General features: G+C 36.5%; 1 protein-coding gene across 1 annotated transcript in view; it reads left to right on the top strand.

The window, feature by feature from the left end:
* PLDP1 (phospholipase D P1) overlaps positions 1 to 13,883 on the top strand; it is a 50,328-nt gene that overhangs the window by 22,148 nt on the left and 14,297 nt on the right. The window contains exons 5-12 of the mRNA XM_077361974.1: positions 530 to 700; positions 3,187 to 3,360; positions 6,950 to 7,192; positions 7,469 to 7,585; positions 12,015 to 12,154; positions 12,304 to 12,453; positions 12,578 to 12,734; positions 13,105 to 13,641. Of these exons, the coding sequence (XP_077218089.1) occupies positions 530 to 700; positions 3,187 to 3,360; positions 6,950 to 7,192; positions 7,469 to 7,585; positions 12,015 to 12,154; positions 12,304 to 12,453; positions 12,578 to 12,734; positions 13,105 to 13,641 (1,689 nt within the window). The remainder of the gene's footprint in view (positions 1 to 529; positions 701 to 3,186; positions 3,361 to 6,949; positions 7,193 to 7,468; positions 7,586 to 12,014; positions 12,155 to 12,303; positions 12,454 to 12,577; positions 12,735 to 13,104; positions 13,642 to 13,883) is intronic.

The following is a 13,883-nucleotide window of genomic DNA, read 5'->3' as shown; positions in this document are numbered from 1 at the left end:
TTTAAACTTACTTTACAGCTGGGTTGCATATTCCTTTCCTATTTTTTGCTTCCTTTTTTTCCAGATATTCTGTCAAATTACCTTCAGATTTTTCGCTATATTTATTCCAAGGTTTTCCCTAGTCATAATCATGTGTTTGATTATAGATTTGCTCAAATGTTTTTCCCTAGTGACAGTCATGTGTTTGATTGTAGATTTGCTCAAAGTTGGCCCGAGAGGCAAAAGCTAATTCATCGCATATGCGTTAGTGCTCCCTATGTTTATTATCCATGTGACCATAAGTTTTCTGTCTCCACTACATTTTTAAGAACACTTGACCCACTTGATATTGATATTTTACATTTAGCTTACTCGTACAATGATAGAGTGATTGGAAACCGATTGATATTCAATGATATTTTGAATGATTTTTTATCCATATTGACGTTACTATGAATTATTTACTAATCATGTTTGAGTCACAAATGCATTTACTGTTTTCATTTCTCCTTTTTTAATGACAAATCTTTTGAGCATTTATTCACTGTAGGTGTGCAAGTTTTTGGAGGTTTCCAAATTATCATTTTCACCAGAGTATGGGCCTAAGCTGAAAGAGGACTATGTAACGGTGAGGCATCTAGCAAAAATTCAAAGGGATGATGATGACAGAACATGTTGCAGCTGCAATTTGTTCAGCTGTTGTAATGATAACTGGCAAAAGGTAACACTATCTTCGCAATGGAAAAAGTGTTCATTTTCTCTGCAAAGTAGACAATTTGAGGATATTTTCTTGTTCACAAAATACCACCAGAACAGGCTTATTCACATTTATTATCATTTGCAACCCTGACTAGGTTGTAAATCTTCAGAGCATCTAAAAGTATGATTCAGATTGTGTTTTTGTATGCAACCCACAGATCATGTTCGACATGATAAAATACCCATGTTGGTATCGTATCAGCTGATATGTGTGTGTGTGTGTGTGTGAATGGAAAGTATAGGAAAATATTTAAAACCATGTGATCAATCTATAGCTTGTGATATTCAAGCGTGGGTATCTCCTTTTCTCACAAGTTCATGTTGGGTTTCCATTGACATTTAATATTCAATCAAGTTGACTTGATTTGGTTGGGAACCTCAGCTTCAAATGAACATGTTTGATCATGTTTTGAAAACCTTGACTAATTTCATGATTATAGGAGGTTTTACTCAGATGATAACTTTTTTTGTCAAAACTTCAAAACTTCGCAGAAATAGGAACTTTGTTTTCTGTTCTCGACTCTATTGTGAAAATGTTAATGTTTGATTGGGGTCTAAAGGCATTCCATGCCCTTTTGACCTCTTCTCTTACCTCAAGGTCCTGTATCTATGTGAGGCTGGCACTTTTCAAGGTATTTTACTTCAATATTTTATTTCTTTGGTGAAGTCAGTATTTGACTTGCTTCTCCTAATCTGTTTGACATAAAAGATTGGCCCTCCCAGGTGAACATATGGCCTGCATGTTTGATCTTCCTTGTCCTTCAATTTTATTAAATATTTTCCAGTATGATATGGCATTAAGAACTCCCATAAAAAACGAGTTTAAAAGACAATATGCTCATCATTTCACGAGCTTTCTAGCTTCACCAATGTGGCTTGGGGTGAAACAAACAACAAAATGAGTAAAATAGGGGAAAATGTTGACAGTGGAAACTGATAGATTCATTCCCAAACCTGAAAATTCGCCTAATAAAATACATAAAATAATCGGAAAAGAGGGACATGTAATTTCAGTGGATGAATTATTTGTACATGACCATTTTAAGAAACCTGGGTATGTGAACAACAAAGATAGTTGTGATAGTGGTTGTGAGAAACTGATTAATGATTATACATGTTTCAACACTAGCTTGGATGAATTTTGTGGTCTTGAAACTGGCTGTGGGAAAAGCATTTGGTACTATGACCTAGACATTCTTGTTATTTGGGATATATAAACCTTCCATACCAGCACGGATTCAGTTTTATTGTAATATTGTGGTTATTACTAAAACAATTTACTGTTTAAATATGTATGTAGTCTAAATAGAAATGCTTGTTCAGATTTTGCCTTGAATGCTATCCCATCTATGCATTTGTCCAATCCAACAATTTATAACATGTCAAGTGCCTTTGTTGCACAGGTTTAAAGCGTCATTGCGTCAAACAGTTCATGATACTGACCACTCGTGGAGCAACTAAACACATTAGTTCACATTGATGCTTTATTTTTTTGAAAATTAGTTGTTTGCTCACTGTTTCTATTGTAATATGAAAACTATGTATATCTAGATGAAAGATCCATGCCATTTTGCTTTACGTTTGTTTGTCATTTTAGAGAATATTTAGAACTTGAGCATATCAGATCCATGCTTTAGTTTCAAAACTTTCTTCTATGGGCTTACATAGTTTATTTTTATCTTTAAAAAAAAAAAAAAAGATTCTTCTATGCTTTTGAAGGTTATACAACATTCCTATCATGATGCTTTTCCTTAAAGCTTTCTTACTGTATGCAAGGTTTTAAACCAAAAGGTTTTAAAATTTGGTTTTGGTTTCAGTTTCAACCGGCATGGAAATGGAACGTTTCGGTGCAAATCTTGTAAATATACGGAAATGTGTAGAAACATGTACAAATGATGGACATGTAAGATGAAACTTCATGAAGTGCTAGAATAAGATGAAACTTCATGTAGTGCTAGAATAGGCACAAATACATACTAAAAAATAATCGCATCAGGGAAAAAAAACTACTCGTTTAACAACGAAAAACACCTAGTGACGTGCTGTCGCGCATAATTTAATACATACCACATTTCACATGTAATTCATATAATTGTTTAAGCATAATACATACACCACATTTCACGTGCAATTCATATAAATATAACTATATGGCACATACTGGAATAGTATACAACTAATACACTTATGATTTTGATTTCGCTATTCGTTTTCTGTTTCGGTATGTGTATCTGTGGGGATGGAAGCAGAAACATTATGATCATTTGGTGTCGGTTTTGGTGGAAGATGAAAACTATGCCTGTATGCTACGTAGTATGAGTCCCCTATGAGCGTGCATTGCTTAAAATGTTCAGTTATATTTCATTTGTCTGTACCAATTACGGTTCTATTCACCTTTATGTTGTTACATGTATTTGATCTGTTGTACTTACAAGACACTGTGTATAGGTGTGGGCTGTATTAAAACCTGGGTTCCTGGCCTTGCTTGAAGATCCCTTTGATACCAAGCTTTTAGATATAATTGTTTTTGATGTACTGCCGCCTTCAGATGGAAATGGAGAAGGTCGTGTTTCTCTTGCAAAAGAGACAAAGGAACGCAATCCTTTACGTTATGGATTTACGGTGAGCTCTTCATATCCATTTTAGTTTGAAGTGCTCAGCGGCCCTAGGCTCATTGAGGCTTCAATTACTTTTAATTTGGCAACAATAATCTATGTTACAATACTTGTATTTTGTTATTCTATGTGATCTTGAGCTATTGATGTAAGCATGTCGATTATGGTAATGGGATCTGAATTTATTTATGGTAAAAGAATCAGAATTTACCCTGTATTCATTGTGTAAAACTATTGTAAAATACTTCCTTTTCCATGACAATTGACCAACCTTTGAACTTTACATCCTCCTAAATCTGGACTATGTGGTAGGAAACTAGGAATGAGCATTACATGTCATCACAATTAATCCACATGTATTGTGTAGAACCTTGCAAGCCTGCTTCCTTGTATGATGTGGGACTCATTAGTTGGTTAAGGCAATAAACAATTAACAAATTGCGCATAGTTGCAATGTTAAGGTTGTTATTAGGCTTTCATGTTATCATTTGTCAATCTCATTTTGTACCACATGCTAAGGTCCATTGCTGCAGGGAAAATTATGTGGTGAGTTTGGAAATTGTGACTCTGACACTAGGTCTGTGTTGCGTTTGATGTCATTTATAGGTGGGAGCTCATCGGATAACTCATCTGTTATAACACCCACTGAACCACATATTACTTCATCAGAGTGCTGAAGTTTATGCATCTTTTCAACTCCTTTCCTTCTACAAGTGCATATGCCAATCAACTTTTCTTTAGTTTTTTCAAAAAGTCATTGACCAAGAGGAGCTTTTGTTGTTGCCTCTGATCCTTTGCGGATTTGGGGAACTCCTATCATGCATGTAGGTAAGAACAACTTTTCCACCATCCTTCGGGAAAATGTAATTGCTCTTCTTCCATCATATGTGTGTCATATTGCCAAGGCCGTCCCAACAATAAATGACGAACTTCCATATCCACTATGTTACACTAAGCTTTCACTCTGTAGTTCTTTTAAATTAAAAATGACTCAGCATTGATTACTCACCTTAAATTCATTACCCTTTAAGAGTATATTGGGGGAGTGGTTCCATCTTCAACCCCAATCTGGATACCATCGCTTGTGAGAGTATATTCTTACAACTTCTACCATCAACAATCACCTTGCAAAGCTTTCCACTTGTAGTGCATCTTGTTCGTATACAGTTTTTCATGACCAATCTCCTTCAACCAATTTGAGAGTCAGTGTGATAGGTTGGATGACTAGCGCATCTCCTTCAGTGTCTTTATAGGTGATCATCTCTCCTTCATTGCCCTCCTCACAGGCTTCTTTCACGTTACCCTCTTCTTGATTCCATTTATGTCCAGTTGGGGTTCCCATACTTCAGCTTTTCCACGATGCTTGACAAATTTATTTCGCCATTTCCGACACAAAAAACAATTTAGTTGATGTAAATTGGGATGTAATCAGATCACTAATGGTGTTACTGTTGGTCGATCCTCCTAATCCTCAATTGCACCTCCATGACCCTGGATTGCTACATTGCCTCTTCCCTTGCCAATGGCTCTTCCTCTATCACTTTGGCTGGTGTGCTTCAACTTTGTTTGCAAGAACCACTTCTTGAGAAATAAATAGTCATTGATGTAATTCCATGGTATTGCAAATGGTAATTCCTAAACCCATGATGCAGCATTTCAATAGCTATTTTTTTTCCATTTGAAGTTGGACATTGGAAATCCTTGTCGAAGTCAATCATATTATTGATAGAGAATACATTAATGGTTCATTAGAAAAATTACGATTGGATTAATTTCACTATCTTCTCGCATTAGTTAATTTTGTCCTTTCCACTTCAGCGAACCAAGTTAGAACTTCCTTCAGATCTTCCCATCCATAAAAATCTGGTTTCTCCATTTTAACGTGAGTCCTGATCTAGAGAAAACATTAATGGTTGATTAGAAAAATTGCTATTGGATTAATTTCACTATCTTCTCCCATTAGTTAAATTTGTCCTTTCCACTTCAACGAACCAAGTGAGTACTTCCTCCGGGTTTTTCCCATCCATAAAAATCAGGTATCTCCATTTTAACGTGAGTCCTGATCACTTTTGTCATGCCCATGTTGCTGGAATTGTGCTCTTCATTCACCGAATTCCAATTATTCCCATAATTAAGCTGCTTGTCATGCAGAGCACATGAAATTGCTGGTGATCTAGGGATTCCACCGTTTCCAATGACGCCATTGGTGCTATAGATTACTACTTGCTCTGATCGTTGGCAAAGTAGGCCAGTCATTTGTTGCAAAGCCTCGACTCATAGTGTTGTTGGGTTGGTGGATTATTTCCTCTCCTCTCCCCTGGCTCGTGAAAATACCTGCCAAATAGGATCTGATCCTGGCCAATGCTAAGTAGTATAAAAAAAGAACAAAAAATAAAGTGAGCAGTGTAGAAGTAATATTAAAAAAAAAGAGAAAAGAGCAGTGTAGAAGAAAATTAATCTGAAGAGGAAGATAAAGTGTTAACGCTAACAATCTCAATATGATAGAAAACCATAGCCAAGAAAGTCAATTGCTTCTCTCTTTCACTTATATTTCAAACCCTAGGATTGACGCCCCTTCATGTGAATTTTGTGCAAATAACTAGATTAAAATTCTTTGCATAGGTTTTGATTTTCTACTAGCTTGATAGTTTATTTTCTCCCTCCTTGAGGGCCTTTGTATTTCTTTCCTTAGTTTTTTCTACTCACTTCTTTATTGTACCGACCATCTTGGTCACTCTGCTGTCCCTCTTCAATCTCAACAAATTTTTTTACCATTAAAACAAGATTTAAATAACAGTCTGCTATCTGCCTCTATCTGCAATAATTAACAAACCAGTCCCCTTGTAGACACCAGCATCTTAGCAAATGCCATCCATCTCACACCAAAATTTGAACTTGACTTGATAATATTCAATGCCAAGTTTGAACACATTTGCTCCAACGTGGGGCCGATGGTAATAATCTAAAGTTTTGCCAGATTTTGCGAGCGCCACGTAAATCAGCCCCTTGTTTCTTCTTGCCTTATCTCTAATGTTATTCTTTGATTTCTTTAACATAAAAAATGGGCGGCCCAGTGCACGAGGCTCCCGCCATTGCGGGGTCTGGGGAGGGCTAGATGTACGCAACCTTACCCCTGCAGCCGATTAAATTTGCAGCAGTTAATTAGTAGTCAGTGATAAAACAAATATGATGATAAATTTAGTTACATTCCATCATCTTAATTAGCAGTCAGTGGTAAAACATGTATGATGATAATTGTAATTACTTTTCATTATCTCCTATTTGTATCTATTCTCAGGTGTCAATGTTGCCAAGTAGTGCAATTACTTTAGTTTAATCAGCACCATTGTTAGACCAAATATTTTGTGGTAGCAAGTTGTGGTTTACACAAGAATATTATCTTTTTAAGATTACACAGCAATAGTACATTTTCTGCAGTTCGAATATTTATATTTGCATATTGCAGTCTTGTGCACATAATTATACCTCATTGATTATCATAATTAATTCGTAGAATAAGATCAATATTATGTACTTATAATGAAGATAATGATGTAGTAATTCTAATGTCTAACCTATATTTGAACATCTCAAAGGTATCTTGTGGGAGCCGAAACATAAAGTTAAGAACTAAGAGTAGTGCCAAAGTTAAAGATTGGGTTGCTGCAATTAATGATGCTGGTCTTAGGCCTCCTGAAGGCTGGTGCCATCCTCACCGGTTTGGTTCTTTTGCTCCACCAAGGGGTTTGACTGAAGATGGTAGTCAGGCTCAATGGTTTGTGGATGGGCAGGCTGCATTTGAAGCAATTGCTTTGTCAATTGAAGAAGCAAAATCTGAGGTCTGTTTCTTCCAATACTTATATTAGTCATAATCATGGTTTTAAATTTTGGCCGAAATCTGAAATTTCAGATTTCGGTTGGGACTGAAATCTGTAAATTTCAGATTTCGATTTTGATTTCAACCGAAATTTGGTCGTTTTGGATTTAAATTTCTTTTAAAGACCGAAACCGAAATTTAAAACCTTGGTCATAATACAATATAATCCATATTGCAAGTCTTGATCCCCATAAGTTTTATCTTGTGAAATGCTGAGGTGATTGAAAGTTTCGTGCAGATATTCATTACTGACTGGTGGCTCTGCCCAGAACTGTATCTTCGGCGTCCTTTTCATCTTCATGGGTCCTCTCGACTTGATTCTCTATTGGAAGCGAAAGCCAAGCAAGGAGTTCAGGTACTCTTAATTCTATTTATATATCATCGTTCTTTATCGCTACTATGCACTTCTCTTTTTTCTGTCTGTCCTATGCCTTGATTTGCGTGCATGGCTGTTATCATGGTCAAAAATTAAAATCTTGGTCTTGAAGCCCATACCTAGGTCAGATGACATGAGTTGTTTCTATAGAAAACGATGTGAAATCCATTAAAGAATCTTGTACAGAAAATGCTATTGTAGGTTCAATGCTATTGTCGGTTCATGAAATGCTGCACATGACACAGAAATCATCCTTTATAAACCGGGGAATTCACAACTCCCTGTTTGAATGAATCACTTCCATCCCATGTTGGCAATGGAAGGGAAATTGATACTCACAGGATATTGTAGAACATTGTGAACAGGTAAGTGATGATTTGGGAAATATGGGGTTGATTATAGGCATCCTAGAAGGATTCCAAATTTGAGAAAGAAAATTAAGTATGAAAATATTAAAAGAACTGTAGAATGTAGATGAGAATAACAGTAGAAAATTTTAGAAATAACATACTATGCAAACATGTATCACTTGCTTGAACACCCTCAGCCAGATTCACACCTTCAAATTATGTGGCTTATTTAAGTCCATATATCCTTGAATGCAAGCATCTGAATCACATGGAACTCCTTGCATGAACATGGTTTTAAATTTCTACAGAAAGCAACACGAAACGGGCAAAATGTTTCCATTTCCATCCCCGCTGAAACACATAACGAAATTGAAACCGTAAATTTATTACTGGTATACTATATCACTGTGTTATGTAATTATATTCATATGAATTGCATGTGAAATGTGGTGTATTTACTATGTGTAAATATTTATATGAATTACACGTGAAATGTAGTATGTACTCAATTATCAGACATGCACTTGGCGTTTGATGTTAAACCATTATGGATGATGGTCTTGCTTATGTGATGGCTTCTAAGATTTGCTTATTGTGATTGTTTCTAAGTATATATTTGTGCCTTTTCTAGCATTTCCTAAAGTTTCCTCTTAGAATGCTATCATTTGCATATGTTCCCATATGTTCCCGTGATATTACAGTATATCTACTGAAATTCCAACTGAAACCGAATCATTTCCATTTTCGTGGCCACCGAAACCGAAACTGAAATTTAAATTCTTGGCTGTGAACAACCATTTATCACTTGGATATCTTGATGCATGCTTTTATCTTCTTAATAGGCACCATAGCTAGATACTCTAGTGCATATCATGGGTTCTATACTGGCTCAGATGATTGCTGTTGTAACTTGTAGGTTTCTAAAATTCTGCTTGTTTGAAAAAGTAAATGGGCTGTTGCTTTCACCACCGAAAAGTAGCCATTTGGCCTGCTTGCCATTTTCTTCAATTAATAGATTTAATGAAAAAACAAAAATAGCCCTTTTGTTCCTCCATGGGCTGCACTGATAGGGAGAGAGGGAACCTTTTGCGAGTGAATGCAAGAAAATACGAAATATTTTCCAGGGTCTGCGATACTTGGAAAGAAGAAAGGGATGCAAGACTACAAACGATGTGCGGTCTCTTTAATAAATAGGCTCAATATCAATTAAAGACGAAATATTCAAATTGAAATCTGAAACTTTATGGACTGTTGCAGCCAATTTGTGGACTGCTACAGATGTGAAGTCTTCCTTTAATATAAATTAGTCTCGAATAAATGTAGTTAATTTCTGGGTAATGTTAGTGAATATTCAAACCAGTTTCTTGTGTATAAGGAACTGCTGTGGTCTGTTTTAACACAGGAAATTTCAGAATCATGTTTCAGGCTGAAATAAATCAGTTTTTAAAGCTCAAAGTTAAAATTGAAAATGTGTCCAATTCTTTAAATATAAAAGAACAGCTCATCTACAATGAAAGAAAGCTGCTCTCAACACAACTAAACTGGAAACTGAAATAAATCACTTCTGAATTTATATACGTGAACTGTGACATATTTGTAGGGGTGTAAACAGGTCGAATTCGAATCGGATATGGCTATATCCGAATTCGATTACAGTATACACTATTCGAATTCGGATTCGGATTCGAATTTGACGGATATTTAATATCTATTATCGAATTCGTATCCGTCAGATATTGTTCGAATTCGGATATTATCCATATCCGTTTATCCGGTAAATTCGAACAATTTATTGAAGCACTTATCTTTCTTCTCCTTCTTACTCCTCGAATAAATTTTCCAAACCCTAAAACCAGACCTCTACCTTCTCTTCACAAAATTAACTCTCAAACCCTAAAATATATGAGATCCTCTTCTTCCTTTTAAAACAAAGGCAGAGAGAGAGAGGCGGTGGGGATGGATGATGGTGTTGGTAGTGGTCTTTGGGTTTTTTTTTTTTTTTTTTTTTTTATGTTTATGATGGAATGGGTTTGGGCTATTTTGAACAGGGGAATTGGGAGTGCTGATTGTGGAAGATGAAGAGAAATGGGGATGGAGATGGGGATTGGGTTAGAGATGGAGGTGACTGGCGGTGATGGAGGTGGCTGTGAGAAGGTGGAGAGGGGCGGTGGTGGATTTTGGTGGGGTTGGAGGCACCAAGGAATGCCGAAGATGGTGCCTCATCCTCCTCCTTTCTCCTCTCTCTTGCTTCTCCTTGCAAACCTTAGAAGTCCCCTCTTTTAATTGCATTTTGGGTTTTTATATAACCCTAAGTTGGAAAATTGATCTGAGCCGTCCATTTACCATCAATGACTATGGCCTTTTTGCTCTAGAATTCTCTAGAAACTATGACATCTTCTTTCAATCGCCATCATCCAATTGTCTCTTTCATCCTACAGCCTACATTTGTTGCTTCATAAAGAAGTCAAACTCCAAGAATGCCCTTAAAATGAGAGATTACTTCATTTCCTACCCAAAACACTTTTTGTTTTTGTTTTTTTCTAAAAAGAAAATTCACTTTTCTTTTAGAAACAAAAGATAGTGTGTCATTACTAAAAATAAATATTAATGATATTATTAATAATAAATAAAAAGGATTTACTTCTCAGATTCGGATGTTAAACGGATCGGATATACAATTTACCAGATTCGCATCCGCTAAGAGCCGGATATCTTATAAACGGATTCAGATAATATTCGCTTGAAACGGATCCGGATAATATTCGCTTTAAATGGATTCGGATGCGGACGGTAATCGAATTTTCGAATATCCATTTACACCCCTACATATTTGTAATCTGTAACATATTCTTAGACTGACCAAATCGAACGGTTAGGATGATCCTATGGAGATGATTGTTTGCGCACACCCTATCTATGTAAGGGCTCATCAAATGAATGGTTTGGGTGACCCAAGACCAAATAAATACATATATGTAAACAAATTTGTCAAGACCTATAAAAATGGGTGAAAAAACTTGTTACAGGAATCTTATCAAGAGCTGAACTGAAATCTGGACTGTAGACGCTGGACGAAATTTTCTTTTTTCTTTTCTATATTTAAAAAAAAAAAAACTATAATAGTTCTGTAATAGAACTGAACAGGCCTGGAGTTTAAATCTGCAGCAGGTTTAAATCCGGTTTATGGTGAATTAGGACATGTTGGGATCTTAAAGAGATAGGGTAGGAGTCTGGTCTGGATCTGGGAGATATAGGAGTCTGGCCTGGATCTGGGAGATCGCAGGTCAGATTTTGGTAGGATAGGTGTTTGAAGCTTAAAGGTGTGATTCTAGAAGTTTTTGCCCCAAAGGGCTGGGATCTGGTGGGAAGGGTTTATAGGTTGCAGGGTTGTACAGGGAAAGGGTTCATATTATGGTTTTAATCATGGGGTTTATGGGAAGAATGGTTTTACTGTAGGTTTTGAAAAGGCTACAGATTGGAGGCTTCTTTGCAGTCATAAGGGTGAAGATATATGGGATTTCTGGGTAGGTAAAGGAGGGCTTGGGGCTGGTCAAAGGCTTGTGATGTTGATGGAAGTTAACTTAAACACCCTTACATGATTTGACTAGCTTCTTGAATGCCTCATCCAAAATTTGGGACTACTTTAACTTGAAGATGACCATGCTACTTTTTTTTTGGTGTGTCGAGAGTGGTATTTTTCACCAACTTTCTACGTTCATACTCATTATATCTTTGGATGTCCTTATTTTGCTCAAGTGTTGAGTTCAGGTCTATAGATAAATTGTCTCCTTGTGCTATCAAATGTGTTTTCTTGGTTATTCACACACGTTCAAGTTATACAAGTGCTTTAATCCATTTTTTTCTTAAGTTTTGTATTAATGTGGATGTCACTTTCTTTGAAAGCACACCTTGTATTCTAGGATCCAAGCTGTTTGCATTGAAATGATATGGGTGGGTTTTATGATAATAGCCTTCAGTAGCTCTCTTATAGATTCAGAGCACCCTAATTGTAGTTTTCTCTCTCTATTTTTCATTATCTAATGAATGACAATGTGCAGATTTATATCCTTCTTTACAAAGAAGTTGCTCTTGCCTTGAAAATCAACAGTGTCTATAGTAAGCGAAGACTTCTTAACATTCATGAGAATGTGAGAGTTTTACGTTATCCGGATCATTTCTCAACTGGAGTTTATCTATGGTATGCAATTTAAGTGCGAAATCATCTGAAAATTCTGTCAGCATTTCTATCATGGAAATTGGAAATTCTATTTGTCTCTTCTGTTAATCTATACTCTGTATTAACTTGGGTTGCTGCAGATGCTGATGAAAGTTTCTGGTTACGTATAGGTCCCATCATGAAAAGATTGTGATTGTTGATTATCAAATTTGTTTTATTGGAGGGTTGGATTTATGTTTTGGACGTTATGACACCTTTGAACACAAAGTTGGTGATCACCCTCCACTGATATGGCCTGGAAAAGACTACTATAACCCCAGGTTAGTTAAGACCTTTTCTTCCAAAAATATAGTAATGGAGAAATTACAGCCAACAATTGTCCAGGTTAATATGTTCTGTGTTTGTTCCAATTTTTCTAAGAGCTTTGCAATTCTATTTAATTAGGGAATCTGAGCCAAATTCTTGGGAAGATACAATGAAAGATGAATTGGATCGTGTAAAATATCCCCGCATGCCATGGCATGATATCCACTGTGCTCTGTGGGGACCAGCTTGTCGTGATGTAGCAAGGCACTTTGTTCAGCGGTGGAACTATGCAAAGGTTGATTTTATGTTGCATTTGGTTTGATTTTGTTAAAGTATAAAAGATTAAATAATGTGATCTCCATCGGCTTAAGCTTTTGGAGTAATTGGTTGTTTCACATGGCATCAGAGCAAAGGTCCTGTGTTCAAAACTCCTTGATATTAAAAATCCACTTGTAATGGCTGACCCAAAAGAGGGCTCACATGTGCCACGTGTAGGGCAACCCTAAAAGAGGGGCCATGCATGAGGGGGAGTGTTAAAGTATGAAAGATTAAATAACGCAATCTCCATCGGCTTAAGCTTTTGGAGTAATTGATTGTTTCACAGATTTACTTGCTATGAATTAATGGCTTTTTCTACGCTGATTATTTTTGTTGAATTCTTTTAGAGGAACAAAGCTCCAAACGAGCAAGCAATTCCTCTACTCATGCCTCAGCAACACATGGTTATTCCACATTACATGGGAAAAAGCAAAGAAATAGATGCCCAAAATAAGCAACTGGAGGAAAACCACAAAGACATCAAAAGACAGGATTCCTTTTCCGCCCGATCATCCTTTCAAGACATCCCTTTGCTTTTACCGCAAGAGACGGATGGACGAGATATTACCATTGGACAACAAAAGTTGAATGGCTTGGACATGGCTGACAATCTTATTGATCATCCAAACAGAATCAATCGGAGGCTATCCTTCGCTTTCCGGAACTCCAAAACAGAACCTTCCATTCCAGGTACGCAGATGAAAGGTTTTGTGGATGACCTTGATTCCACACATCTTCAGAGGCATATGTCTTTGGATGTGGTTTCACAGCCAGGTATACAAAGTTTGGATAAAGAGTGGTGGGAAACACAAGAACGGGGTGAACAAGTTGTTTCGACAGATGAATCTAGACAAGTTGGTCCTTGCACTTCATGTCGTTGCCAGGTGGGTTACATCTGTGTACGATTTTAGCTTCAATTTCTGATTTCCAAGACATGTAATATGTAAATTCTTCAAATTTGAATGAACTAACCTCTGCTGGCTTGAGTTTTTTTTTTTTTTCTATTTCTTCTGGGGTAAAGGCATATATTGGCAATTGTATCGGAGACTATAGCTTTTATGATCATTCTTTAGTACTTTTACACATGGATTTAAATTTCGGTTTCAGTCCCAATTTCCTCCTTGGC

This window comes from Tasmannia lanceolata, unplaced genomic scaffold (assembly GCF_043159265.1).
Source record: "Tasmannia lanceolata isolate RefF3 unplaced genomic scaffold, GAP_Taslan_0.1 ptg000019l, whole genome shotgun sequence".
In the NCBI taxonomy this organism is placed as follows: Eukaryota; Viridiplantae; Streptophyta; class Magnoliopsida; order Canellales; family Winteraceae; genus Tasmannia; species Tasmannia lanceolata.
This window is presented reverse-complemented; position numbering and strand designations above follow the sequence as displayed.